Source organism: Eubalaena glacialis, chromosome 3, assembly GCF_028564815.1.
Source record: "Eubalaena glacialis isolate mEubGla1 chromosome 3, mEubGla1.1.hap2.+ XY, whole genome shotgun sequence".
Classification (NCBI taxonomy): domain Eukaryota; kingdom Metazoa; phylum Chordata; class Mammalia; order Artiodactyla; family Balaenidae; genus Eubalaena; species Eubalaena glacialis.
Window position 1 is genome coordinate 183,214,550 of NC_083718.1, and position 26,901 is coordinate 183,241,450.

The 26,901-nt window shown below is 39.9% G+C and overlaps 1 protein-coding gene across 4 annotated transcripts in view; it reads right to left on the reverse strand.

The window, feature by feature from the left end:
- Positions 1–26,160, reverse strand: part of DNAJC16 (DnaJ heat shock protein family (Hsp40) member C16) — a 36,128-nt gene extending 9,968 nt beyond the window's left edge. For 2 of the 4 annotated variants that reach the window (XR_009700413.1, XM_061184909.1), the window contains exons 1-7: positions 25,889–26,160; positions 23,879–24,063; positions 19,638–19,704; positions 18,280–18,613; positions 9,178–9,362; positions 7,281–7,385; positions 6,426–6,584 (exon numbers count right to left, since the gene is read on the reverse strand). Coding sequence is in view for 3 of the 4 variants with exons in the window: in XM_061184909.1 (XP_061040892.1) it covers positions 6,426–6,584; positions 7,281–7,385; positions 9,178–9,362; positions 18,280–18,613; positions 19,638–19,704; positions 23,879–24,045 (1,017 nt within the window). In the remaining variant the exon portion in view is untranslated. The remainder of the gene's footprint in view (positions 1–6,425; positions 6,585–7,280; positions 7,386–9,177; positions 9,363–18,279; positions 18,614–19,637; positions 19,705–23,878; positions 24,064–25,888) is intronic. The other 2 variants (XM_061184910.1, XM_061184911.1) reach the window with 2 other exon arrangements.
- Positions 26,161–26,901: the final 741 nt, after the last annotated feature.

Here is a 26,901-nt window from a genome sequence, read left to right on the forward strand (position 1 = left end):
GGCAGCAACAAAGATCCAACGCAGACAAAAAAAAAAAAAAAAGAAAAAAAAATGCAGGGCTGAGAGCAATGACATAGCTATTTCAGGTCAAAGGAAAAATCAACTGCTCTTTTCACTGGACAACTTTTGTATACTGTTTTACACTAGCAGATTTAAAAAGTCAATAATTTGGAATTTTTAGGCAACTTTACTTCAAGATTTATAGGAAACTGAACAATTGAAAATAAACTCCCTGGGACTTCCTGGCAGTCTGATGGTTAAGACTCTGTGCTTCCACTGCAGGGGGCACGGGTTCAATCCCTGGGGAACTAAGGTCCCGCATGCCTCGCTGCCGTGTGGCCAAAAATCCGAAAACAAACAAACAAAAAATCGCACAAAACTCCTAAGTAACAATGTTACTGAGTATAAAAGGCGGACAACAAAACTGTAATATGACCACTTTGTTATTACTAACTTTCATATATTTCAAAGGACTGAAATTATATATATAGTAGCTTCTCTGACCACAATTGAACAAGAAATCAATACAAGATAGAAACCAGAAAATCCCTTTTTGTTTAGAAATTAAGAAACTCTGAATAACTTATTGATCTAAGAAGAAAGCATATCAGATATAAGAAAATATTTTGAATTTGAAGTGATTAATGAAAATACTATTTATCAAAACTTTGGGACTCAGATAAAGTATCAGTAGTACTTGGAGAGTAATGTTAAAATGAATATAATAGAAAAGAAGTTAATGAACTAGACATCCATATCAAGAAGTTACAGCAAAAATACAACCGTAGAAAAAAGGAAATAGTAAAGATGAAAATAGAAATCAATAAAACAAAATAAATATATAAGAAGAAGAATTAACAAAACCAAAATTGGTTCTTTGGAAGAGCTAATAAAATTGACAAACCTCTGGTAAAACCAATCATGAAAATAAGAGAGAAGGCACAAATAACCATTATCAAGGATGACGAGGGACTTCTCTGGTGGTCCAGTGGCTAAGGCTCTGCGCTCCCAATGCTGGGGGCCCCAGTTTGATCCCTGGTCAGGGAACTAGATCCCACATGCCGCAACTAAGAGTTTGCACGCCGCTACTAAAGATCCTGCATGCCACAATGAAGATCCTGCACGCGGCAACGAAGATCCCAAGTGCCGCAACTAAGACCTGGCGCAGCCAAATAAATAAATATTAAAAAAAGAAAAAAAGGGACCTCCTTGCTGGCGCAGTGGATAAGACTCCATGCTCCCAATGAGGGTTCGATCCCTGGTCAGGGAACTAGATCCCACATGCGTGCCGAAACTAAGAGTTCACATGCCACAACTAAGGAGCCGGGGAGCCACAACTAAGGAGCTCTGGAGCTGCTACTAAGGAGCCTGCTGCAGCTAAGATCTGGAGCAACCAAAAAAATAAATAAATATTAAAAAAAAAAAGGATGACGAGGAGGAATCACTCCCTATGTTGTAGAAACTAAAAATATATACATATACATATATATACACATATACATTTAAATTTGAAAATTTAGATGAAACAGAAAAATTTCTAGAAAAATAAAACAATATCTGAACAAGAGAAGAGTTAAATAGTTCTATAACCATTAAAGAAGATGAGTCAGTAGTCAAAAATCTTTCCTTAAACACAAACTCAGGCTAAGATGGCTTTACATAGGTGGTTTTGACCAAACTTTCAAGGAGGACAATCTAATCTTATACAAAGTCTTCCCGAGAAGAGAAAAAGGGAGAACACACCCCATCTCGTTTCATGATTCAAATCCTCACATGGGCATCTTGAGAAAGAGAAGTTAGAAGTCAATCTCATTTCTGAACATAAATGTGAAAGTCCTACACAAAATGTTAGCAAACTGAATACAGCAATATACTGAAAGCATAATATAAATAATGATCCTGTTGGATTTATCTCATGAATGCAAGTTAGGTTTAACACTAGAAAATGATTAATATGATTTAGCGCATTACAAAACATGAAAGAAGAAAACTCTGGATAATCATAATGGATGTGTAAAAAGTATTTGATAAAAATCAACACCATTCATGTCAGAAAAATTAAATTGGTCTAGCGTTGGCAAGGATATGGAGCAATGGAACATTCACACATGATTGGTGGAAATGTACTTAGGAAAACACATTAGCTAGTAAAGTTAAAGATATATATATATTTAATCATTTTTAAAAATAAAGCCATATATGTTAACATAAATAACTTTTTTTAAACATTAAAAAAAAAAAACAACACAATAATTTCCAAAACCAAAAAATGTTTAGTGAGAAGATTAACACTGCTTTACATTTTTACAAATCTTTTTAATGTCTGGTTTCATAGAAGAGATAGGTGGATTCTCATATCTGCTTCTATATACAATCGGGGGTCATATATTGTTTTGGTTGAAAATCCAGCCTCACACAGATATATTGTTAGAAAAGGGAGGTTTATTTTAATAGCTTTTCAGATAACTATGGATATTCTTCTTTGCCACTACACCGCAACTGGACAAATGGTAGTTTCTTAAAGGTTAGTTGCTATGTGGATTCAATGAACTTTTTTTTTTTGGCTGCACTGCATGGGGGATCTTAGTTCCCCAACCAGGGATCGAACCTGTGCCCCTGAAGTGGAAGTGCAGAGTCCTAACCACTGGACTGTGGGGGAATTCCCATCAATGAACTTTTAGTACTCTGTTAAATTAAAATTCACTGATCAAAAATAAAGAAAGTAAAATTCACTGATTGCCTTGCACTTAGAATGGATCTTTTACTCATGCACGGTCATTCGAAAAATATTGGTTCACTGATCTCCCAGACGCTGACAGATTTTCTTATTCATATGAAAAAAATGCATCACATCAGTGAACCAATCTCATAAGAAAGTCTGAGAAGCTATCAAGGTCATGATGGCTGATACAAATTTTTCAAAATTATAATTTCCTTGGAAGCCTGGATTCTATCATCGGCAACAGACACTGTGAGTTGTTTCCCTTAAAGTGCCAGGCTCACTTCATTCATTTTCAAGAAAATGTCTGCCTAACTCTGAGTAACCATAGTTGTCCGTCAATTATTCTTTCAAGTAAAAAACAAGTGGCTAGTTCAAAACTCCTGAGTTAGGCAACCACACAAATATTTGTCCTCAGGACACCCTCTGCACCTCGGCCTGCACCAGAGCTTTCAGCACACTTCCTATTTTGTCACGGAGAACATTAAAGACACCAGAAAGACGTGGACTTGAGTGTCAATTTACCTATTAATAAAATTCATACTTCTTACTGCTTCATCAAGGCTATTCAGTGAAATGAGTGTTGATCCTCTGTGTTGTTACGGCGAGTGCTTAGGAGTGAAGAACACATGGCCACCGGCAGCCCGGTGCCCGGGCCTTGGTGTGTGCACTTGGTGGTTATGCACTGGAAAGTTTACCCACCATTGCTTTTGCACCATCGGTGCAAGCGTCAACACAGAGAAAAGACAAATTATGTCTTAGTGGTTCCTGCGAAGACAGCTTTGATCTCACAGACTCTCTTAAAGGGTCTTTCGGACCCCCCCCGCCCCCAGGGGTCTGTGAACCACATTTTTAAAACTGCCGTCCTGTAGAAACTTGTGATTGGGTACACTGGGATACACGTGATGTCCACGGCATCACTGGTCCTAAGGCCCCGAAATGTCCATCCACAGAAGAATGAATAAACCCATTATCATGTGGCCATAACCACTGTACAGCAGATGAAAACAAATTAACTAGAGCTAAGAGAAACCACTAGTGCTACTAGTGTTATACTAAGCCCCTTGCCATTGGGAGGACTCAGTTTATGTTAAGAATGCAGTTTTATATTCATAAAGAGCAAACTGGTAAAGCATCCATTGTACCAGTAATTTTGTTAATGTATTTGATTAATGATTTTCCCCAGGGAATAAATAAATAACAATTCCCAAGGGTACAAGCTATCACTAAAAAGCAATTTAGGAAACCTTACAGATTAATCTTGGATTGAGGTGACCTTCTTTCCTCTCTTCCACAACTGGCATTCGTTTGCTTCCTGACTCTCTCTTGGCTCCTTCTTAGTCGCCATCAGGCATCCCCTCTTTTTATTTGCTGGTGATTGTCCAGAGTTCTGTCCTTGGCTGCCTTCTCTCCTTACTTTACATACGATGCCTGGGAGATCTCCCCACACTAAAGACTTCAACCTCTAACCAGTCACTGATGATTGACAAATCTCTATTCCAGCCCCTCCGCCTTTCCTTGGATCTAGATTCCCGCCTGATGGACATCTCCCCTTAGATTTCCTAAAGGCAGTTCTAATTCTTATGTCCACAACTGAACTCATTACCTTCTTCTTAAACCCGCTCTCCCTTCCTTACTATCCACTTTCCCCATCTGGTTCTGTCACACACAACACCCTTACCCTAGTCCCATAGTCTCAGGACCCCTTCTACGTCCACATGGCACCCGGAGGAACCCTACATCTTAGTGAGACACCTACTACAGTGGACGGTCCTTCTCCTCCCCGACTGTGAATCAAAGAAGACAAAGACTAACACTGGATGTCAGAGCTGTTCTGTATTTAGTGCTCAGCAGGCAGGCAACGAATGTATTGAACGAATGAAATAAAGGATTTTATAGAATTTCTCTTTCTTCTCATTCTAGCCTCCTATAAGAGAAAGTATCAAAGGGTTCTTGACAATTAAAAAAAAAATAACATTAAAAATATTAAAAAATACATGTTCATTATAGGGATTTTTGAAAACCTAAATATTGAAATAATATATAATTCTACCATCAAAAGATAACCATTAATGTTTCGATGTATTTATTTCTCGTTTTTTTCCTATGCGTACACATGCACACATGCACTCACTTTACAAAACTGAGGTCAGTGAATAAACTGCATATACAATTCTGCATCCTGCTTGCTCTGTAACATTATGTTAGGAAAATTATCCCCATCATTAAGTATTCTCAAATTGCCATTTTAAATGGCTATGTAATAGTCTCTGGGATGTACCAGTAATTATCCTGCCGTCGGATGTTTATATTTCCCCCTCATTTTTCGTATTAGGAATGATATTTAACATCTCTGTATGTAATTCTTTGCCCAAGTTCCTATTCCTTTAGGATAGAGTCCTAAAAGGTAATCTCATCTCCCTCAGGTCTTTACTCGTGTCACCTTAATGAGGCCCTTCTTGGCTGCTCCACCTTAAAAATGTGAGCCCTCTCCCCTAATACCCTACGTTCCTCTCCCCTGTTTTATTTTTCTCCTTGGCACGTATCACTATATAACATACCACGATACAGTATGTTATGCTGATTGTCTGTCGTCCCCACTAGAACACAGGACGGGGAACTCTGTCGATCTCGTCCAGGGCTGCACCCCCAGCGCAGAAAGCAGTGTTTGGCACACAGTAGGTTCTCAGGGGTGCTCTTCTGTTAGGCAGTTGATGTTTTATCACCCGATCGCTTTTCTGAAAAGTTTTGAGGCTTCTTCCAGCAAGGCAAGAAAGAGAAGTGCCTGTTTCTCTGCAGTCTCAACTCTACTGGGTATTTTTCCTTCAAAAATCTTTAACAATTTGATGAGAGAAGAAAATGTTTATTTTGCTTTTCTCTGATTATTAGTGAGATTTATTTTTTTAAAAGGTGTTTATTAGTCACTTGAATCTCTTCTCAGGATTTTGTTCATTTTGTTTTGGGGGGAAGTTTTAAAAAATTTTTTTAAAATTGAGGTAAAATTCACCTAGCATGAAATTAACCATTTTAGTGTACAATTCAGTGGCATTTAGTACATTCAGTGTTGTGCAACCCTCATCTCTATCTAGTTCCAAAACATTTTCATCACCCTAAAACTCTGTACTCATTAAGTGGTCATTCTGTACTCATTAAGTGGTCATTCTCAACAAGTTTTGGGTTGATCTCCTTGATTAGAAGAAGCTCATTAGAAATTAAAGATAATGATCCCTTTTATATTGGTTGTAATTACTTCCCTTATTGTTTAACCAAAAATTCTTAAGTATTTATATAAAAATTTAAAACTTATAATCAAGCTATTAAGATTTTCCAACAAGATTTTCCCCAATGTTTTTAGCCCTTCCCTATCTTAAGATCAGATAAATATTCAGTGTATGTTCTTCAACTTAGTTTATGGGTTTTTTTCTTTTTTTCCAGTGATGTTATTTAGTTAGTTAATTAATTAATTAATTAATTTTTTGGCTGCGCTGCGAGGCATGTGGGATCTTAGTTCCTGACCAGGGATCAAATCCGCACCCCCTGCAGTGGAAGCGTGGAGTCTTAACCACTGGACCGCCAGGGAAATCCCTAAAGGAAGAGATTAAAACTAGTTTCTTCTCTCCTGCTTTGCTCGATTTTGCTGTTTACTTATATGACAACCTGAGATAAAATGGGAGGGCCATCTTGAAACAAGGTGACACTCACATACCTGGATAACATCTGCAGGCTTGTGTATGTGTTCTTTAAAGATCAGGATGGTGGGGGCATAGACATTGACGTTGTATTGCCTCGTCATCTCTTCCGCCCCTCTCAAACCAACATACACGTATCCAAATGACAAATAATCTTTATATGCGAACGCAGTCAACTGTTAGGGCATAACAGAGAGGAAGAAATGAAATTGATAGCACAGCATCTAAATTAAGTGTGACTTGTTCTCATCAGTGGGTGGAGATGAACGCTAGCTTATACAGCCCCACTCAGGCTGCTACACCCTTGTACCCTTGTAGGAAATCTATGGTGCTCTATGAACAAAAACCGTACCAACAAAGCTAAACAACTAATTCTTTTTTTCAGACAGCAAGATATTCATCTTACTGAGATCTGTACTGGGTGGGAGGTTTGAGGAATTACCTGTACCCTAATTATGTAAGATGGCAGTGACCATGCCAACGGTTTAGCACTTTCCTCTCCCATCTCATGTCACAGTGATAACCAGAGGTGTGCTAGATAGAAGTATAGTATATATTCAGAGGGCAGGTTTGGAATCAGACAGGCTACAAGGGAATCGATATTCACCATGGGAGACCTTGGGCAGGTTATACAACCACTCTAAGCTTCAGTAAAAGTAGGGATAATAATCTGTATCACTGGGTTCTTCTGAAGGTTAAATGCTATTATGTGTGTGGAAAGTACTAGCACAGTAATAGCATCAGTAGGTCCTCAATGTATGGTGGTTAAAGCAAATTTCTGGTCTTCAAGCATTTCTCTTGGGATGAGCTGTTACTCACAAAAAAGAAAATCACCAAAATAAGAGAAAACATTACCCCAGCACCTAAAGTACCTTGTAGAGCAGTGGTACAACGGGCATTTGGTCAAACAGAAGGACATGCGGTTTATTCTCTTGCTGCCAGCCAGAGAGGAATCTGACATAATTTTTATTTGTAACCTTAAATTGAATAAAGGATGTTAGTTTCAACATTTAATTCTTAACAACTGCATTATAATCCAGTCAGGAGATAATTAAACAAAACCAAATATGTGTAAAAGATTGTTTTGTAAAAAATAAAAAATGTAGACAACTAATTTTTTGCCTTTATTTGACTAAAATTAATTAAAAGAACAGAGATACTGATTTCATATTTTCATGTGATCCAACCCTTACAGACTGAAATCATAATCTTTTCTGAAACAATTACTGACCATATTATAAAAAAAAAATGAGCTTTCAAAGTTGGTTCTTGCTCAATTATGGACTGCACTTTTTAATCAATTAGAAGATAATGCAACAACTGCTCTTTTAAAATGGCTTAAATAAAACTAAGTGGGCCCACCCCACCTATACATTACGTAAGTTCATTCACTGCCATCTGAATTGCTACTTTTGTGTTTCCCTGTTTATGCCTTAAACTAATCCCAAGAAAACAAAATAAAAACTTGAATAAATTAAATTTCTATCTAGAAAATGTTCATAGTAGTTCAAAAAAGTTTATCTTTCCACTTTGCTTCCAGAATGATCTATATAAAACCTCAATCTCATCATTTCACCCCACTGCTCAGCCCCTTTCAATGGCTCCATCACCTGCAGGCCAAGTCCAAGTTCCTTAAAGGAGACCCTCACAGTGAGATTCCTGTTAACCCCTTTAATCTTGTCTTCTCCCACTCACTAATGACTACTTCATACAAAGCAGGCTACCTCTGTATGCCTGGAACTCATTCCCTACTTCTCTCTCACCTGGCAAACTCAGTACAGGGGTCATTTCTGCCAGGAAGCCTTTCTCAAATCTCTAGGATGGGCACTCTACACATCGGATGGAAACAATCACCTACTAGACTGCGAGCTCCTTGGAAAGTGTCCTCAGCACTTATCATAATGTCTGACATACAACAGGCATTTTAAAAAGGTTTGAGGACCTGTCAGGACAACCTATCATCATTTTAGGAGGCTACAATGCTCTCTGACAATTTCAAGTTAACTCCAACAAATATTTCTTCTGTGGGTAATGATCCTGGTGGGACAGGCTGTGTAGAAATAGGATGGAAGTATCTGTATGTTCACTCTCCTTGGTATTATTAAAGGAATGAATCATTTTCATTTAAAGCAACATAAGAATCTTCTTCTAGTTCCTGTGACCTCTAACCTCAGATACTGAGGGAAAAATTCTTCTTAAATATAAAATCATAGTTTATAGTTTGTGTGAATTTCTGTGCCTGGTTTCTCTAGCTCAATCTTTTGTTTGTGAAATTTATTCACACTGTTGCATCGCTATGTTTTGAAAGTTCCAAAAATAATATCTGATTTCATGGAATCTGGTGTTTTCAGTAGATATAATTGTTAAATATATAACCAAATATAACTTAATTTGAATACTCTCATAAGAAAAGTATCTTTAAATGAACAAATGCATGAGTTGGAAAGACCTCCTTCATCCCATGTTGTGATCTAATTTTTTGTTGAGAAAATAAGAGGCACTCTCATTTTAGGCTCAGATTCCTATGACAGTGTAAATCTTCCCAGCGGTTTTGACAAGGATGATTCTTTCAGTCTCTCTACTTCGTCTGTTTCAATTTTCAGTCTCTGGCAGACTTCATTTAAATGATTTAGTCAGAGTAATTAATTAATTAATATGTGTCTTGCCCTGCCCCAAATCAAACTCAGGTCTGAGGATGACCACAGGTAGAGTTCAGGGCAGCCAGCAGTCCCAGGAGCCTCTTAAACTACTTCTCAGCCAGGTACTTACTTTCTCCACCAAGTTCCCTGGAAGAAGACTCTCTACAAACTGTCGCAGGTTCTCACGGACAACTGCATTATGGAAGAAGGAGATTTTCCCATTTATGATTCCTAGGATAGCTGGTGTGCTGTGTGCTCCCAGGTGATGGGCCAGGCGTCTCTCGTAGCCAGCGTGGACCACGCCAATTCCTACGCCTGAAAAATATGGAAGACCTCCATGAAGACTTTTTATGCCCCCACGGCAGGTGAAGAAATGCTGCTAAGTAATTTTTTGGTGTGAAACTGAAATCCCGACTTAGTAGGAGGGGATATCTTTCCTGATAGACTGTCTAGCATTCTATCACTGCTGGAATGCTAAATCGGTTCAGTTTTTCTGCAGAGCCATCTAGCAATGTTTAAGAAGGGCTATAAATCTTTTTATCTTTCAGTCCGTTGTTTCTAATTTTGGGAGTAGATCATGAAGAAATACTTCAAAAGAAAAGAACCATCTGTCCACAGTGTTCCTATTCATAAAGAACACCACCTGTAAACAATTCAAGGGTTCATCAACTCTGCAATGGTTGAAAAAACCTAGAATCTAACGATGGGCTAGAATCATAGTCTTCTCACCTTTCAGAGCACGTCTCCCTTTTACATAAACTATTTTATAGAGATGTTGTACAGATTCTCAAAAAGAGAAAGAGACTAGGTTAAAATCACTTGGTCATATCCCACATAACTATTGTTAGTATTTTGGTATCTATCTGTGCCTTTTCTTACACAAATATGTGTGTGTGTGTGTGTATGTATACACACAGGTATAAATAAAATAAAATGGGATCATCTGACACTTATTTCACTTAGTATTCAAATAACTTTTCTTGTCTTTCATTCAACCAATGTATTTGGAGGGCTAGTTCCTCTGCTAAACATTGGAGATACAGTAAATGTTAATAGCCAGTAAATATGCTTTTTCTCTTGGGTGTCTAACAGACCTCTAAGTATAAAGTTTTCAAAAACAAACTCCTGATCTCCTCCCTCAAACCTGTTCTACCCTGGCTTTCACCATTTCCGTTGATGGTGGCTCCCTCCTTCCCGTTACTCAGGACGAAAGTCTTAAGAGTCATCTTTGACCCCTCTCATCTCTCACACCCCCCATCTGATCCGTCAGCAAGTCCTGTTGGTCCTGTCTTCAAAATACAGCAGGAATCCAACTGTTTTTCTCCACTTCCATTGTACCCTGTCTCTTATGCATCTTCGTCTCTCTCCCCTGAGTTGCTGCAATAATCTCCTCAATGGTGTCGTGTTTCTCCTTGTCTCCCTACTGTCTGTCCTCAACACGGTAGCCAGACTGTTCCTTCTAAAACATAAACAACGGATCATGTCGCTCCTCTGCCCCAATCTGGCAAAGCCTCCCCATTTCAACTCAGAACAAAAACCACAATCTTCACAAAGGTCGACAAGACCCTCTGTGATTTGGCCCCTGGCCCCCCGGCCCCCTTCCTCTCCCACTCCTCATGCTCACTTGCTCTAGCCCCCAGCATCCCTGTTCTTCTTTAAACACACTGGCACGTTCGTTCCTGCCTTCGGGCCTCGGTGCTGGCTGGTGCATCTCCTGACATCTGTGTAGCTGGCTTCTTCACCAACTGCAGGTCCTTCTCAATGAGGACGACCCGACTCCTATATTTAAAACTGCCCTCCCCACACTCAGGATCCCCTTCAACCCTCTCACTTTCCCTTTTCCATAGCACTTACCATCTTCTAACACACCGCCCAAGTTCCTCATTCTGTGGATTTTTTATTGTCTGTCTTCCCCTGTTAGAATGTAAGCCGTTTGAAGGCAGGGGTCTTTGTTTAGTTCTCTGATGTACCCCAAGCACCAGAACAGAGCTTGGCACACAGTAGGAGCTCATCACTGAAACTGGACTGTCAATCTATTTAACCCATTCTTTATTGCTGCACATTGAAATGGCTTCTGGCTTTCACTATTATAAGGCATGTTTCGATAGGCATCCTTGTACATCTCCGTATACACATCTTTGTGTACTTGTGTGATAACTTCTTAATTGATAGATAAATCCCCCAAATGGAATTGCTGAGTAAATGGCAGCGACTGCAAACTTAATACTTTAAAATTGCTGAGTAGGCTAAACAAATCTATCTGCTGGCCACCTGACCGTGAGTATCTCAAGGGCAGGAAAGGAGGCACCTCAGACATCACATAGTCCACTCCCCTCATTTCACAGATAAAGAGACTCAGAGAGGTGAACTGACTTATCCCAGTTTGCAGAGGTGATAAAATTGCAGAAAAAGAATCCCAACTTGATGTTCTAGAGTCAAGTCTAGTACACTATTCTATCACGCTAGAGGCATTAAGAATAACCATAGAACAATGTCAGTAAATGAAAATGCACCTAAGATTGTGTGAGCAGGAGAAAGAACAAGAACATGGCAGGCACATACCTGAGAGACCCAGTCTCATGTAAAGTGAGAAGAGACGTCACCTAGCAAGGTCAAGTGGCCACACAGCAAAGGTCCAAGGGGGCAATCAATGTGTCTTGAGCCCTTTCTAAGATAGGCAGCATGCCTACAGCTTTATATCCATTATCACTTTTCACACCCACAACCCCCCTGAGTGGTTAAGTATTGTCATCTTCATGGATGAGGAAGCTGGTGCTTGGAGAGGCTGAGCCAACCTAGCTGGCATCACAGTTAGTGTGCAGTAGGACCAAGAATTGAACCCAGGCCCAGCCGACTGCAAAGCCTGGCTCATTCCTGTCTCCAGTACCCTCTTCCACCCTAGGTTCTGAACGCTGGAGGGATCAATTTCTTAGAGATGGACCCACCATCAATGACCTTACCAGGGATTGCTACATAGGCTAGAAGCCACCATATTTAACTGATCCTGGGGAATATGCCTTTCCAGTAACTGCATCATTCAGCGGTGCCCTCTACCAGACTTTGGGACTAGAATCAGTAATTAGAATGGTGGCTGGTGGGCGCAGAATCAGGACAAGGGATGCAGGAGTCTTGGGAGAGCAAAGGAAACTGAAGAGATCTTCTGTGCTTGCTGTTCCCCCCCCTCCACTTCCCTCAGATATTCCGGAAGCTCATTCTCTCGCCCCCTACGGGCCACCTGCTCAGTGAGCCCTTCCTCATCTGCCTGATTTAAAACTGAAGCCTCTCACCCCGGCATTCCCTAGCACCCAGCCTTTTTTATCACACTCTACCACCATCTGGCGGGCTGTATACTTTATTTGTTTGTCTCTCTTCACTAGAATATAGAAGCTCTATGAATGTAGGGGTTTTGGGCTATTTTGTTTACTGCTGTATCCTTAATATCTAGAATAGTTCCTGGCACTCAGTTTTTTTAAAAACAAGTAAATGAATAAAGTATTCAAAGTCAGATCCAGATTCAAATTCCAGCTCTGCTACCCATTAGCTGTGCAACCTTAGGCAAGTCATTTAACCTCTCTGAGCCTCAGTTTCCTTATTTGTAAAATGGAGATAAATTGTTGTGAGGACTAAATGACATAATATAAAAATGAGCCTAGCCCAGAGCCTGGAATATAGTGGGCGCCGAATTAATTACAACTCTTATTATTAAGTATTATTTCATCCAGACCGTGTGAAGTCTGATCTAGAGACTTGTCTCTCATGTGAGTGGAATTTTAACCTCCATGAGACTCTCTCCCTTCCTTGTGTGGAGTGGAATAAACAATGTTACACTCTCACTCTTTATGTCATCCTCCCCTCCACCTTTCCTATGCTCCCATCAATATAGCTTTTTTCTAGTTAAAACAGAATACAAGTGATTGGTTTCATTTATTTTTCTTAAAATTACCATTGAGTCCTTGGAATTACCTACATCACCTTCATCAAACATAAGCATTTCTCAGTCTATAAAAGGCTATTCCTTGGATCATTTCTACAAAGGACTTCGATTCTTAATATTATAATCCGATTTCTAAACTCTGAAGGAATGTTACTTCTTTCCTATAGATTGACTATCACACGAATTAGAATAGCATAAAGAATGATACATATTTGGTGTTTAAATTTGTGGTATTTTTCCTCTTGGAAAGATATTTAAGATTATAATAAGGATACCGAAATTCCTTAAAGTCCAGACCTAACTAATCCCTTCCTCTCCCTCCACCCAAGCTGGGAAGGAAGAGTCAGAAAAGTCGATAGCACTGTTTTCTCCCTAAGACTCAGGCTGGGAAATGACCACTATGACTGGTGGTGACTTAGGGTCTCTGAGTCACAGTGAACAACACAATTTCTATCGTCTCCTCCTCTGCCTTCAAACTCTCTACACTCCAAAGTTCCAGGTTCATAAAGTGAGCTCAGCAAGTACAGTTCTCCTATTCTTATCTTGATTCAGCATAACCTGGCTGGATAACAAGGACACACCAGAATCTACACGAACTTGAGTAGCAAATTTAAAAGAAAGGCAAAGCGTATGTTACCTTTTTCAGAAACGTTTGATTTTTCTACAGATCAATGTTTCGGGCTAATTTGCAGATCCCGGGGAATTAAAAATACAAATATCTTCTCCTCTCTTTGAGTTTGTAAGAGGGTGTTCTTTCTATAAAGTACTAAAGATCTCTCTTTTGAGGTGTCAAATTATATTTGCTTTCATTATGCAATCCTAAACGTGTATCACGTCTTTTAGGGAAATTCTTTCATTTTCCCCTCTGTCGCATACACATATTCATCTTTCTTTCAACTTTTCCATATGCCTTAAGGGATGGTACAGAGCTAACTGAAAGAACATGGCACTATCAAATCTGGCTAAATACAAACCTGTTAATAAACAAACTACTAAGATGCAAAATGATGTGAAACAACACGAAATCAAGAACATGGAGCTTCAGGAGGAAAAAAAAAATACTTTAACCAGTATCTAGGCAGATCGTTTTCCTACACAGTATGAAGCTGTTATACACTTAGCTATTTTTAGGAATAATTCCTTGAAAGAGAGGAATTATTCTTTCTTTTAAAATAAGAAGTCATGGTGGATAAACACTACATGATCATCCAAATTGGGTTTCCCTAAAATGATATCTGATTTCAAGACACGCAACCTCCTTGACGCCCTGGTAACTGTCTGCACCTCCTGGCGAGCACTGAGTGTGCTGTGATGATTCAGGTGTGTCTCTTAGTTGAGTTTCCTGGGTGCGAAGACCAGGTTTTACTTATTTCTGAGCAGTGCAGCACAGTGGTTAAGACTGAACCCTAGAGTTAGACTTCTGGGTCCATACCCCAACACTGCTGCTTATGAACAGTGTGACCTCAGTTGTTCCTTAACCTTCCTGGGCCTCAGTTTCCTCATCTGTAAAATAGGGATAATAATAGTCTCTCCCTCGTTGGGTTACTTTGGGGATAAAGACAATCCATACAAAGCATTTAGCACAATGAAAAATAGGCAAAATGCTAAAAAAAAAAGTTATAATATTTACTTTAGTGTTTAATATAGTACTTGGTCCACTAAGAAAAAAGTTTTTATTTTTTATTTTTTTGGCCATGCCACGCGGCTTGCGGGAATCTTAGTTCCCGGACCAGAGATTGAACCCAGGCCATGGGAGTGAAAGCACTGAGTCCTAACCACTGGACCGCCAGGGAACTCCTAAGAAAAAAGTTTTAAATGAGAACATGCAATGAATTCCTTATCATCTTCTACTTATTCCTGTAGTACTATATTATTCTGTACTTGCAAATGTGAGGTTGGTGTGAATTTTCCGGGTACCTATTTTCTCTTCAATTAACAGTAAGCTCCTCAAGGTCAGGGGCAGTGCTGACTATTTCTGGACCCTCCTCCACAGCATGGTTATCTATAAATGTTGGATGCTTTTGCACACTAGTTATTACCAAACTGCATGACCGTAGATTCCATCTAAATAGCTACATTTCTTCTCTGGGTGGAACTGTTCCATTTCCTTCATTTACTGCAATTCAGCATTTTATGTTATTCTGAGATAATGTCCAGGCTTCCCCAGACAACCCAGCTAATCTTTAAGATTGTCCGCTCTTTCTCTCAACTCAGAAGAGAAACATTTTCTGCAGTAACTGTCTTAAAGGATAATGCTGCCTTGCTCGGACAGGGAGCGGCCATGGATACTGGCCATGGATACACGGATACAGGGATATCTCATCTCAATGTCACCTAACATTCCAAGTGGAACTTGACTGTCAGGAATCTTCAACAAATGCGAATGTTCCAAAGAGGAAAACCAAACTAATTTAATACATTTAGTCAAAACCTGCTTTCTAGGATACTTGGGGGGTGAGGTGGGGGAACAGACTAAATTCCTATAAACATTGCTTCTATGGATCTAAATCCATCTTCTTCCATCCTTGTCATTTTGAGTCCTGACTTATTAGGATTATACAGCACAACAACCCCAAAGGATGGCAAGACCTTCAATCATCACAGATTTAAGGACCCTGAAAGGCGACAGGGCATCGTGTTCACCAGGTGGATTACAGAGCCAGACTCCCTGGGTTTGAATCCCAGCTCTGCCAAATACCAACTGTGGGACCTTGGACAAGGTACCAATATGAGCCAAGTCTCTATAAAAGCGGGATGACAACAGCACCTGCCTCAAAGAGTTGTTTATGAGTTGATACGCACATTAGTGCTTGGCATACGGTAAACTGTCAATAAATATAAGCTATTATTATTATGCTTATATTATTATTGTCATGTCATTGCACTTGGTATGTCCAAACCACAGTCATTATTTAGAATCACTTCTCCCCAGTTCAACTCTTCTCTGTATTTCCTGCCCATCCAGTTGCTCAAGTCAGAATTCAGAGTCAATCTTGACTCCCTCTCTTTTCCTCATTTCTCACATTTAAATGGTCCTCAGGTGCCAGGTCCCTTCATGATCCTACCCCTGAAATATCCGACACTTGTCCCCTCTTTGTTCCTACTGCCCAAGCTCAGGCCAATGTTTGCTGTCTTGCCAGGACTGGTAACCTCCCTGCCTCTATTCTCACCTTCTTTAATTTGTCCTTCACGCAGCTTGAACAGTTAGCTTTCTAACGCACAGATCTGAGTAGATCACTCTTGGCTTTACTACATACTATACAATAAAGTCCAGCTTCCTTAGCCTGGACTTTAAGGCTCCTTACCGCCTGGCTCCCAGCACGCTCTTCCTGCTTCCTCCACTCTCACCTGCACTCAAGTCACACCTTGCTGCTGGCTCTTCTGAGGATGCCCTTTGTTACCCTGCCTGCACTGTTCCCTCTTGCCTGAATGTTACTCCTCCATTTCCCGTCCAGCCAGCTTCTAATCATCTAATCATCTTTAGCTAAAAATAAGGCAAAAGTCAGTGCTTGACAGTCTATGAGCTGAAGAAAACTAACATTTAAGGAAGATTTTTAAAAGGAATTTACAAAATAGGTGCTTTCAAAAATTTTAGTTTGGTAAACCAGAAAACCCCGTTAACCAGAAATTCTCTAAGGTTCATTTATTAAGTACTTCATATATATCAGGCACTTAAAACACATTTTTTCTCATTTAATATTCATAACAATCCTGTTGGTTTGACATTATAACCCCATTTTAGAGCTGAAGAAACTTAGGCTAAGTAATTTGTCCAAGGACACAAAGTAGTAAATGATACAGCTGAGATCTGAAAACTGGTCTACCTGACTCCAAGGCATGTGTTCATAACAGCTGACCACTGTGCTATGTTGCCTCACGTCATGTATGGTTTGCCTGTTGGCTCTGATCTGACCTTGGTGTAAATGCATTACCGTTCTAAATTATGCACTGGGTCAATGTTTATGTTCTGCTATGGGGTTTTAACGTCAGCTCCTAGACTGAAGAGGTTAAATGATTTTCAGCACACCACCTGGCATGGCACAAAGTGCAGCTGTGCTGTGTGATGAAGAAGCTGTCCAATCCGGTGGCTTCCGCCTGACCTCGGCCTCTCATACATTCATCAGGCGCCACAGAAAGCATCTACTGACCGCCCGCCACACGTGAGACGATGTGCTAAACTTACTCCCTTGTCTTCCAAGAACTTGATTCCATCTTAGGAAAGCATTCTGGCAAATCTGAGTACCTGAGTGCCTCTGGACAACAGGTTGAAATTTCTGTTTTAGAATAAATGAACTGATGGCTTTCAGTGGTGCACGCTCTCCAGAGAAATCCAGGCCCCTCAGCCCCTATGGTTGAGTTTGTCCCTTTTTAGTTACTCAATAGGTCTGCTAATGCCTATAAAACACATACATACACACGCACACACATTTAATTCAGTAATTCCAACTTTTAGAAGTTATTAAAATAAATATCCTTCCTGGATCACTAAAATTTTCCTGGCGCTAAGTGGTGCCTATGAACAAAGGAAAGGCTAATCTGTGATTTGAGAGTGGTAACCTATGACCATTAGAATACTATGGGTTATAGGCTGAATTGTATGTCCTCAAAATGCATAGGTTGAAGCTCTAATCCCCAGTACTTCAGAGTGTGATTATATTTGGAGATAGGGCCTTTAAAGAGGTAATTAAGTTAAAATGGGGTTGTTAGGGTCACAGAAAGAGTGTGATACACCAGACTCAGACACACACATAGAGACGACCATGTGAACACACAGGGAGAAGGTGGCCGTCTGCAAGCCAAGGAGAGAAGCTTCACAAGAAACCAAACCTGTCAACACCTTGATCTTGGACTTCTAACCTTGAGAACTATGAGAAAATAAATTTCTGCTTTTTAAGCCACCCTGTCCGTGGTATTTTGTTATGGCCGCCCTAGCAAATTAATACACAGAGTGAAATCACAAACACCATAAGGATAACCTGCAGATCCTACCAGCATTAAAACTGGTGCTCGAGGGCTGCTTTGTTCAACCAATAATTTTTACGTTTTTCCTCTATATTAGGCCCTCAACTAGATGTTAGGAGACTATATAGATAAAGCTTCAAGTTAGTAACGCAGGATGAAAGTGGCTTACACATTTCCCCTCTCTGAAAATGTGTCCCCGGAAAACACCAGTCACCGTGAATTTGTGAAGAGAAGTCACGTTAACTGTTCCTTCTCCCAAATATCCCATAAAATTCAAGAGATGTAAAAGTCACCTTCTCCTATACCAACATCTTCCAAGGAATAAAATGATCTTACCCAACCCTTCCAGTTCTTGAACTACTTCCTTCCAAACAGGCTCAATATGGATACAGCTAAAGCACCAATCTGAGGTGATCTTAATGAGGTAGGGTTTCTTGAAGCTATCTGGAACCACTTCGTTCACATAATGTGAAAAGTGCAATAAATACTTTTCATCAATTGAGTCTCGCCGTTCAGAATTAAAAGGGAAGTGAAAAAATGGTTCATCAAAATAAAAATTCTCATGGAAATGGCGGAAGCGATACTCTCGTTGCTGCTTCTGGTGGCCCTGGTTCTCCCCGGCATCTCCATAGTGATCATAATGTGATCTCTTTTCTTCATTGGAAAGAATCTATAAAGAAAGGGGGAAAAAAAAATAAGAAATCCGGGAAGCGAAGAAAAAAAAAAAAAGAGATCATCTAAAGGACGTCCCTGTAGGCAGCTTGGAAGACATGGGAAAAAAATAAATGTAAAGATACAACACAATTAGATGTTTTAAATGCAATCACTCAGTATACCATGAAACACTTCTCTTAATAGAAAAATTAAGTATTTCAAGACCAAAATACTTCAGTTGTGTAGCTACTCATGATCATCTTGGCTTTAAAGATTCTGAGCTATCACACTACTAAACACGTCAATAAAGCAAAGAAAACTTAACATGACTTTGATTGCTAGGGCTCAACCTCGAGAACGTTGACTCAGTCATACCATCTAGGTTGGAGTAATTCAAACGAAGGTATGGAAAGCTGTGAACACCAAAAAGTAGTGACAGGATTGAATTCTGTGACTGTATGTGAGCTGACTTCGTCTTACTTAGAAGTAACTTTGAAGTCTAGAATTCAAGAGCCTGGTTTAGGATGAAGCATCACTCTATAAGCTGAACACTGTCTGTGGAAGAGCATTGCCCTACACAAGTCAGGAAGCCATGCACTTACCTTTCTTGCATATTCCAGACCAACTTACTTAAGCTGATATGTTGGAACACTGTTAAAAACCTTGTGTTTAAATGTATTTGTAACCTTAACTCACTTTAATAAATATAGGCAAATTGTTCTGTGATTCTTTAATATAAGTTTCTAGTAAATGTGCTGCCTAAGTGAGCATGTAATATGAGGAAATAGAGACATACGTTCAGGGTGACTTCTAAAATTCCAATTAAAGCCTTTAAAATAGGCCAGTTTTTCTAAGAGCTGAGTGTGCAGGTACTAGTTTCAGCATATTGGATGTGGCCAAATATGTTGTCTCTACCATCACCTAGAAACGGGGTCAAGGGCATGGGGAACATGCCCTCTCTGAGAGGACCTTACAAAACTGATCACCTAAGATATATTTTATAAGAGCTAAAAGATACATCACAAAGTTTGACACGATACCTCGTAAGCCTTGCTAATTTGAATGAACTTGTCTTCTGCTCCAGGATCTTTGTTTTTGTCAGGATGCCTGAAACACAAACGGGCAGGCAGTGAGGATGGATTTAAAGTTCTATACATGGTCAATTAACATCTTCGTATACACAGAGGCAAATGGAAGGGCATTTTGCTAGGACAGTTTCTTAAAAATGGGAGAAGCAATTAGTTGCTTCACGTGACTATAGTAAATGAAACTGTGAAACAGGCCATTTCTTCCCAAAGCGCTCTAGCTGGGCACATTTTCAAAGCACCAGATAGCGCTCCAGGCTCTCACTGAGGAAGGGTGGGATATGTATCTGTCTTTACACTGCTCCCAAACACTGCTGGAGCTCAAGGTCAAAGTCACTTATCCGTAAGAACCAACTTCTTTCCCCAGGATGGCAGCATTTCATCCCAATGTTAGAATGATATCAATGTAGGTATTTCTTCTGACAACTCAGGTAGACAAAGCAAACACTTTTTAGGATACTCCATGAATTTGTTTAGTAACAACCATGTTCCAAATGGTATCTTGCTGCTGATGTTCAAATTAGAACATTTTAGTTTTCACTCTTCCCCTGGTTATCCCATCTGCCTGACTGCCTACTTACAAATGCATAATAATTACAAGGCCACATGTTTTAAAATGTGAGAAAAATCTAGTTTACACAAAGTGATTTCAACTAATATTGGAACTAATATTTGCTATTATACACAGCTGGCAATTAACTGTATCCATTTTGCTGCCATATATTATTCTGTAATCTTCTTGTATTTGTACCAATTTCAGCTTTGGGGATTCTAAAGTTTTGGAAAGTAGGGGCTGGGTTTTATTTCCTTAGAACCGCCTAAGATCTAAATCAGTGTTTTATACCAACTGATTTTTCAATGTTCATTTTATTAAGAGATTCTATTACAGAGCTTATTTTTTTGTAATAACTCCTGCTAACTTCTAGTACATTTCCTCTAGCAAAGGTTCTGGAAAGAAACAATCCACTGGGAAGCAAATGACAACTAAAAACAGCACCAAGTACATCAGAATAAAAAAAATTTATAATTTGACCAACTTATTCTAGCAGGAACATGTTTGAATGAATTATACCAATATTCTGACTTCTCTAAAAATAAAAAACCTTCAAATTATTGGCTGTTGAATTTAGACATCATTCCTCCCTTAAATATTTAATCCTGTTACGAATATTAGTAGGGAAAAAATCTCAGCTAGATGTCAATGAAAATAATGACTTAAGGAAACAAGATGGTGGTTCCAAAGTATGTTTCTGGATGACTGGAAAAAAAAGAAAGTGCTTTCAATATTCAAACTTAGGCCAAAGACCGAGAAGATAAAAATTATGCAACTGCACAAATGAAGATTTAACATACAGAACTCTGTAGGGGGAGAAGGGAAGGGTAGGAAGGAGCTTTTAAGGAGACTGAACTAAAGACAGACTATTGAGAGCTGGGTTAAAACCACAGATCCTGAAACAGAGGAAACCAAGGCCCAAGAAGAGGGAGGATACCATAAGACGGTTTTAGCTTATAAGGAATATTTTCCTTATTATAGGAAGATACCACAAAGTTGAAAACATTTAGAAAAGGATAAATTCAGCTCTAGGAAAGTACCATCCAATGCTATTTTCAGTGTATATGAAACATTTCACAGACTACAATATTATACACACCCTTTAAATTTCAAAGTGAAGAAAATACTGTACTTGGTATCTACTGGCTGTCTAGCGCTACCTTTAAGGGAATAAAAACGAAGGTAGAAAAAGTAATATAGGAAAGTATCAGACAAATCAATTCCTGTTGAGCTGACTGACTACATTATACCCATTTGCTTCAAATCAAATTTTATGATGCCTTTTTCTTGGGGTGGGAGGAGTTATTCTGCCAGTGTAGATGACAAAAGAAAAGTACCTATAATAAAACTTAATTATTGGGAGAGAAACAGTTTTTCTGAGATAAAAAGTAATTTAATATGGTTTCTGGACTACCTGCCCTTTGTTGCAAAACCTCTATATATCCTAGCTCCCCCCATCGCCTCCTCGGAGCAGTTCTCTCAGGATTACTTGAGATGCTGCCTCTCGGGCTTGAAGTCCTAAAAATTCTTGCCAAATAAAACTCTCAAAAAAAAAAAGAAAAGAAAGGTTTCACCAAGCAAAGGGAAAGCTCTTGAGCAATGTAAGAAATACTATTAAGTGGTAAAACAGCAGAGGAAGGTTACAAATCCAATTCAATAATTAACCATTCCCCACTGTGATAGCTCATTCTGAAAAGTCAAACTGGGAAACTGCTATTTTCAGTGTACAGCTGACCCTTGAACATCATGGGGCTCAACTGAACGGCACAGTTCAAACCCATGTTGTTCAAGGGCCAACTGTATATGAAACCATTATGAAATGAAACCAACTGTTTCATTGATAAAATGCTGCCAGAGCCAAAACAGCAGAAAATAATAGTACAGTGAAAATACAAAGGTAAAGTAAAATTTTAGACTTTCATTGGATGATAGTTTATTTATTTCTATGGTGACATATTATGCCTAGAGAGACTCTAATTAAGGAGGAGAAGCATATGATTTATTTAATTAATATCATAACACCCTTTTTTAGCTCTGGAAGATAGAAAAGTCAAAGCTGTACATTTTAATAGATCCCACATAACCAAGCTATCATTTCTGCTTTCAAATTTTGTCAAAGGTCATATCCTGTCCAAAAGAATATTGCTACCTTGTGAATTAATTCAAAGGCCATACTGTGTCTAAAAGGATGTTGTTACCTTATGAATTGCAGATTTATGTATTTTGCTTTACATACAAAGAGGCAAGAGTCTGAAATGATGTAGAAAAGAAAGCAACTTGGCTGTAGAGTCCCTGGAAAGAGGCCATGCATAATCAGAGATTGTGTTTTTAGTATCCAATTCTGGGTTCCTCATGATATGAATATGGTCTAAGATAGTTACATATTCAAAACATTCAAAAGTATATTTTATACTATCTTTCACCTTTACTGCAACCAACTGAATACTAAGACGCATCTCTCACTGAAGAAAAATGGTGTCAGGCACGAGTCATGCACAGCCTGCGGTGTCATCTGCACGTGGCAGCTTTGCTCCTGCATAACTTCCTACCCACCCAGACACTAACCCACTCACTCTCACTTCTGCCCAGATGCGTAAGTGATTAAAAAAGAAAACAGCAATAAACTACCTGCTGGTGCAGAAGGTCAACCTATGGAACCCACAGGTAATACAGACTTAACCAACTGTGAGCCTAGTTCCTCACCCGAAAAACAGGGACAGCAATATCCGCCCTCAAAGGGTAATTACAAGGTTTAAATGAGATAAACAGCATAGAACCTGGAGCCTAGCATGCAGTAGGTACTCGATGATGGCTCGCATCCCAAACTGTCTTTCCTTACTTCTGGTTGGTTCACCCAGCTTTAGTCGCCTGTGTCCTCACCATCCTTTCCTCCTCCGGCTGCTCCTCTCCAGCTATATAACCTAGCGCTTCTACTTTGTCATGTCCAAGGCATTGGTGGAAGAAACTGATGATGTTTGTCCAAAATAAGTTTTAAATTTATTGCTATCCTGCTAAATCACAAACACTTGCTTATTCCCTAGCATATACAATATCTACAGGTAAAATTAAGATTTTTCTATGTGATAATTTTTTAAAGTAATGTACTCAGTTTCTGAATATTCTTACTAAATTGAGGGCAAAAAGCTCTTACTGTAAAATTTTTTTGAAAGCTTAAAAATGAATAATCTAGACAATAGGACTGAACAGTGTTCCCTTTAGCAATGGCACTCATAAAGAGTTACTTTATGAATCACGGGGAGGGCAGCGTATCCACTCTTGACTATATATATTATATATATATATATATATAATTTATATAATATATATTAAAAACATATGTTTATTAAAGTTTCCTCCTACTTACTTTAACATTAAATAAGTGAACAGTATCAAGGCAATTCTTTAAGCCACAGAATTCCTAACAGGGGGTTTCACAGTAACAGAGGCTTTGGATCTCATCACTAAAAATTCTAGAATCATACGAATATAAGTCCTCCCACATAAAATACGTTAGACAAATATATATTATATACTTAATGAACATAGAAACAGAGACAAATAAAAGCTAACCATAATTTAGGCTTCATTCTCCTGCTAAAACTGCTTAGCTTATTTTAAACTGCTATTTCTTTGTTTCACCTACCATTCCCGGGCGAGCTTCTTATAAGCCTTTTTAATATCAGCCTGACTGGCTGTTCGGCTGACCCCTAGGACTCTGTATGGGTCAAAATCCAACGCAGACAGAATTTGCAGGATCAGAACCAGAACTATCAAGAACTGCCAGGAAATGCTCAACTTTTTCACTTCCATTTCTCTTCCTTTCCAGAGCTGAAATGATTGAAGAGGCAGTAAGTTTTAGTGGTAGAAATCTGGAGAGTCTTGCTTTCTAGGTAAAGGTATAAGATATACAGATGAAAAACAAAACAAAAGATATTTTGCAGGAAAAGTGCCAAGCTGTTTGACCACATCTTCTTAAATGAACAATCTTGCTACTGTTTTTGAATACCACAAATAAGAACTATTATAGATGAAGAGATGAGCAATAAGAATAGCAACTCTCCAAAATCCTTGTATTAGAAAAGCTTCAGAAATGACTGAAAACGAATGAGAAGAAGAAATAATAAGCAAACGTGGGAAAACATACACAGGGAAATCAAGGCAACTACATCTCAAATACACTATTTCACTTATTCTGACAATAATAGTTTAAACTTAAAATATGTGGTTAGAGAATACCTCACTGAGCACATGCTAAACAAATTCATGAAATCTTAAGATTTACCATGTGCAAAACTACAAAATGAGATAGTTGTGATGTTCTTGGGAGTTAAATAAGTATAAGAATGAAAGTGAAATACTCTAAAAAAACTGCAGTTACAACTTTGTGTGCCCCAATTCTATTCTTTCTCACCATGCCCATTCAAACAAGAAAATAAGAAGCTGTTCTTTAATCACTAGCAATACTGTCATTATAAATGGAGACCTCAGATGAAAAAAAGTGGTGAGAAAAATTTTAGTTTGCCACGTGAAGGGGGATTAATGGCAAAGATCGTAGACCAGGCATGGTCTTCAAATGTTAAAGCTCCAACTCTGGTGAGTGTAGTGACTGAATTCACTGTGGATTTTGGAAATAATCCTGACTGGTTAATGAACAAGGTAGTGCTGTACTGCAGGGACATTTACACTCCAGGAGTATGATCTTTGTGATATCACACAATGATTTTTCAAGGGCCATATTTATCTTGGTTTCTCACAAATCACTAAAATTTTAAGGATCAAGTATCTAATGTGACATCTTACTTAAGGGAGGCAAAGCTGTAACATTGTGGATTTTGACAAGTGGGAGTCTAAATCCTCAAGAAATTGACTAATTTGATGGCCACTGTTTAGGACTGCAAGCATGCTGAATAAAATCCTAAAACAAACCAGTTTCTGCTTTGTAAAGGCAATCTATAACCTATTCTCTTACAAAACACATACAGCACGCTAAAAATTGAGAAGGTGATGTGGCTACTAATTAAGCACATGGACTCCGTAATCAGACTAACATTGGGATCTGTCCTCTACCACTTTATGACCTTGGACAAATTACTTAAAACTTGCTAAGCCTCATGTCCTCCTTCATAAAATGGGGGTAAATAATACCACCTTGAAAGGATCAAAATGGGAGTTAAATGTATGTAAAGGATTTACTGAGCACGGGGTCAGCAGCCAATAAGCGGTATTTACTGCCATTATTTCTTCTACCATGCAGTGCAACCAGTGCCTTATTCAACTGTGTCAGTCGCCTCCACTTAGAGGGCCCAAGTGCCGGGGCGCTGTGTTCTTTTGCTGACAGCTCGACGGTGCCGGCCTCAAGGCAGGAAACAACCTGCCCAACAGGTAGGCTATCGCCCTCGGGCAGTATCCCCCGGACCAGGCAGCCGGTCCCAGAGCTTCGGCCCCGCCTCGAGCTCCCCCCGGAGGTCGCAACCCTCCAGGAGACAGCCGCATCCCTAGCCGCCCCAGAGAACCCTGGGCCAGGCCCTATCGGCTCCGGGTTCCCCCCGGGCCCAGGGGGGACCGGGAACGAGAAGGAACTGACGGGAGATCCCTGAGCCCGCCCGGTCCCGCCGCATCTGCGGCTCCGCGCGTCACGCCGGGAAGTAGTTACCTGGAAAGGGCACCGTCCTAACCGGCGGCAGCGTCTGTGCTCCAGTTACTCCGCGGGCCCGAGAGCCTCCGCTCCACACCAGCGCTCGCCGGGTCCTGGGGAGGGGAAAGAGGAGGGACAAGCCGGCGGGCAGTCACGTGATACTTAAAGGCCCGGCGCACCAAAGGCGCGGACTGAACAGTTCGAGGGCTTCAACTTTGAGAATCTGTTTTGACCCTTGCCACCCGCCGTCTGCGCTTGGACCTGGCGCGGTTGTCATAGGAACGAGACTCGCGCTCCGGCTGGATCCAAAAGGATGGTGGCGACCAAAGAGGCTAAAACGTGCCTCCTAGCGAGGCGAAGTCGCGATGCATGATGGGATGCCAAAACACCTCCCCTATCCAGGGAGGAGTTTCCACTTCTACCAGGAGATGGCCCTTGTCTAGCAACAGTTGCTGGGGTGGGGAAGCAGTCGCTGGTCCCTATTCTCTTTAACCCTATTCATAGAATCCTAGAGCGTCAGAGTTGGAAGGGACCTTAGGGATCGTTTCTAGTCCAACTCCACCGTATCCTGATGGGGGAGATTGAGACCCAGAGACGGGCAGGGATTTGCCCAAGGCTTAGAATCCAGGACTCCTAATCCTGTATACCAAAAAGCAATCTCCACTCTAGAATGTACAAGGTCCTGTCCTAAGCACGGGAAAGGGATATGTGTATGGTGATGCTGGTGGGGGCGGTGGAGGAGAGGCACAAGTGAGTGAGGTAAACTTTCATTGAGCCAATGACATAAGTTCCTTGGGGATATAAAGAAAGAGATTTCATGTCCTCCTGCTCTGCTTATTTAGTCTTATCTCCTTTGCATTTATCACTATCTAACATACTGTATCTTTTATTTATTTATATTGTTTATAATCTGTCTCCTCCCACTGGAATGTAAGCACCTAAAAGCAGGGCTTTTTGGACTTCCCTGGTGGCGCAGTGGTTAAGAATCCACCTGCCAATGCAGGGGACACAGGTTTGATCCCTGGTGTGGG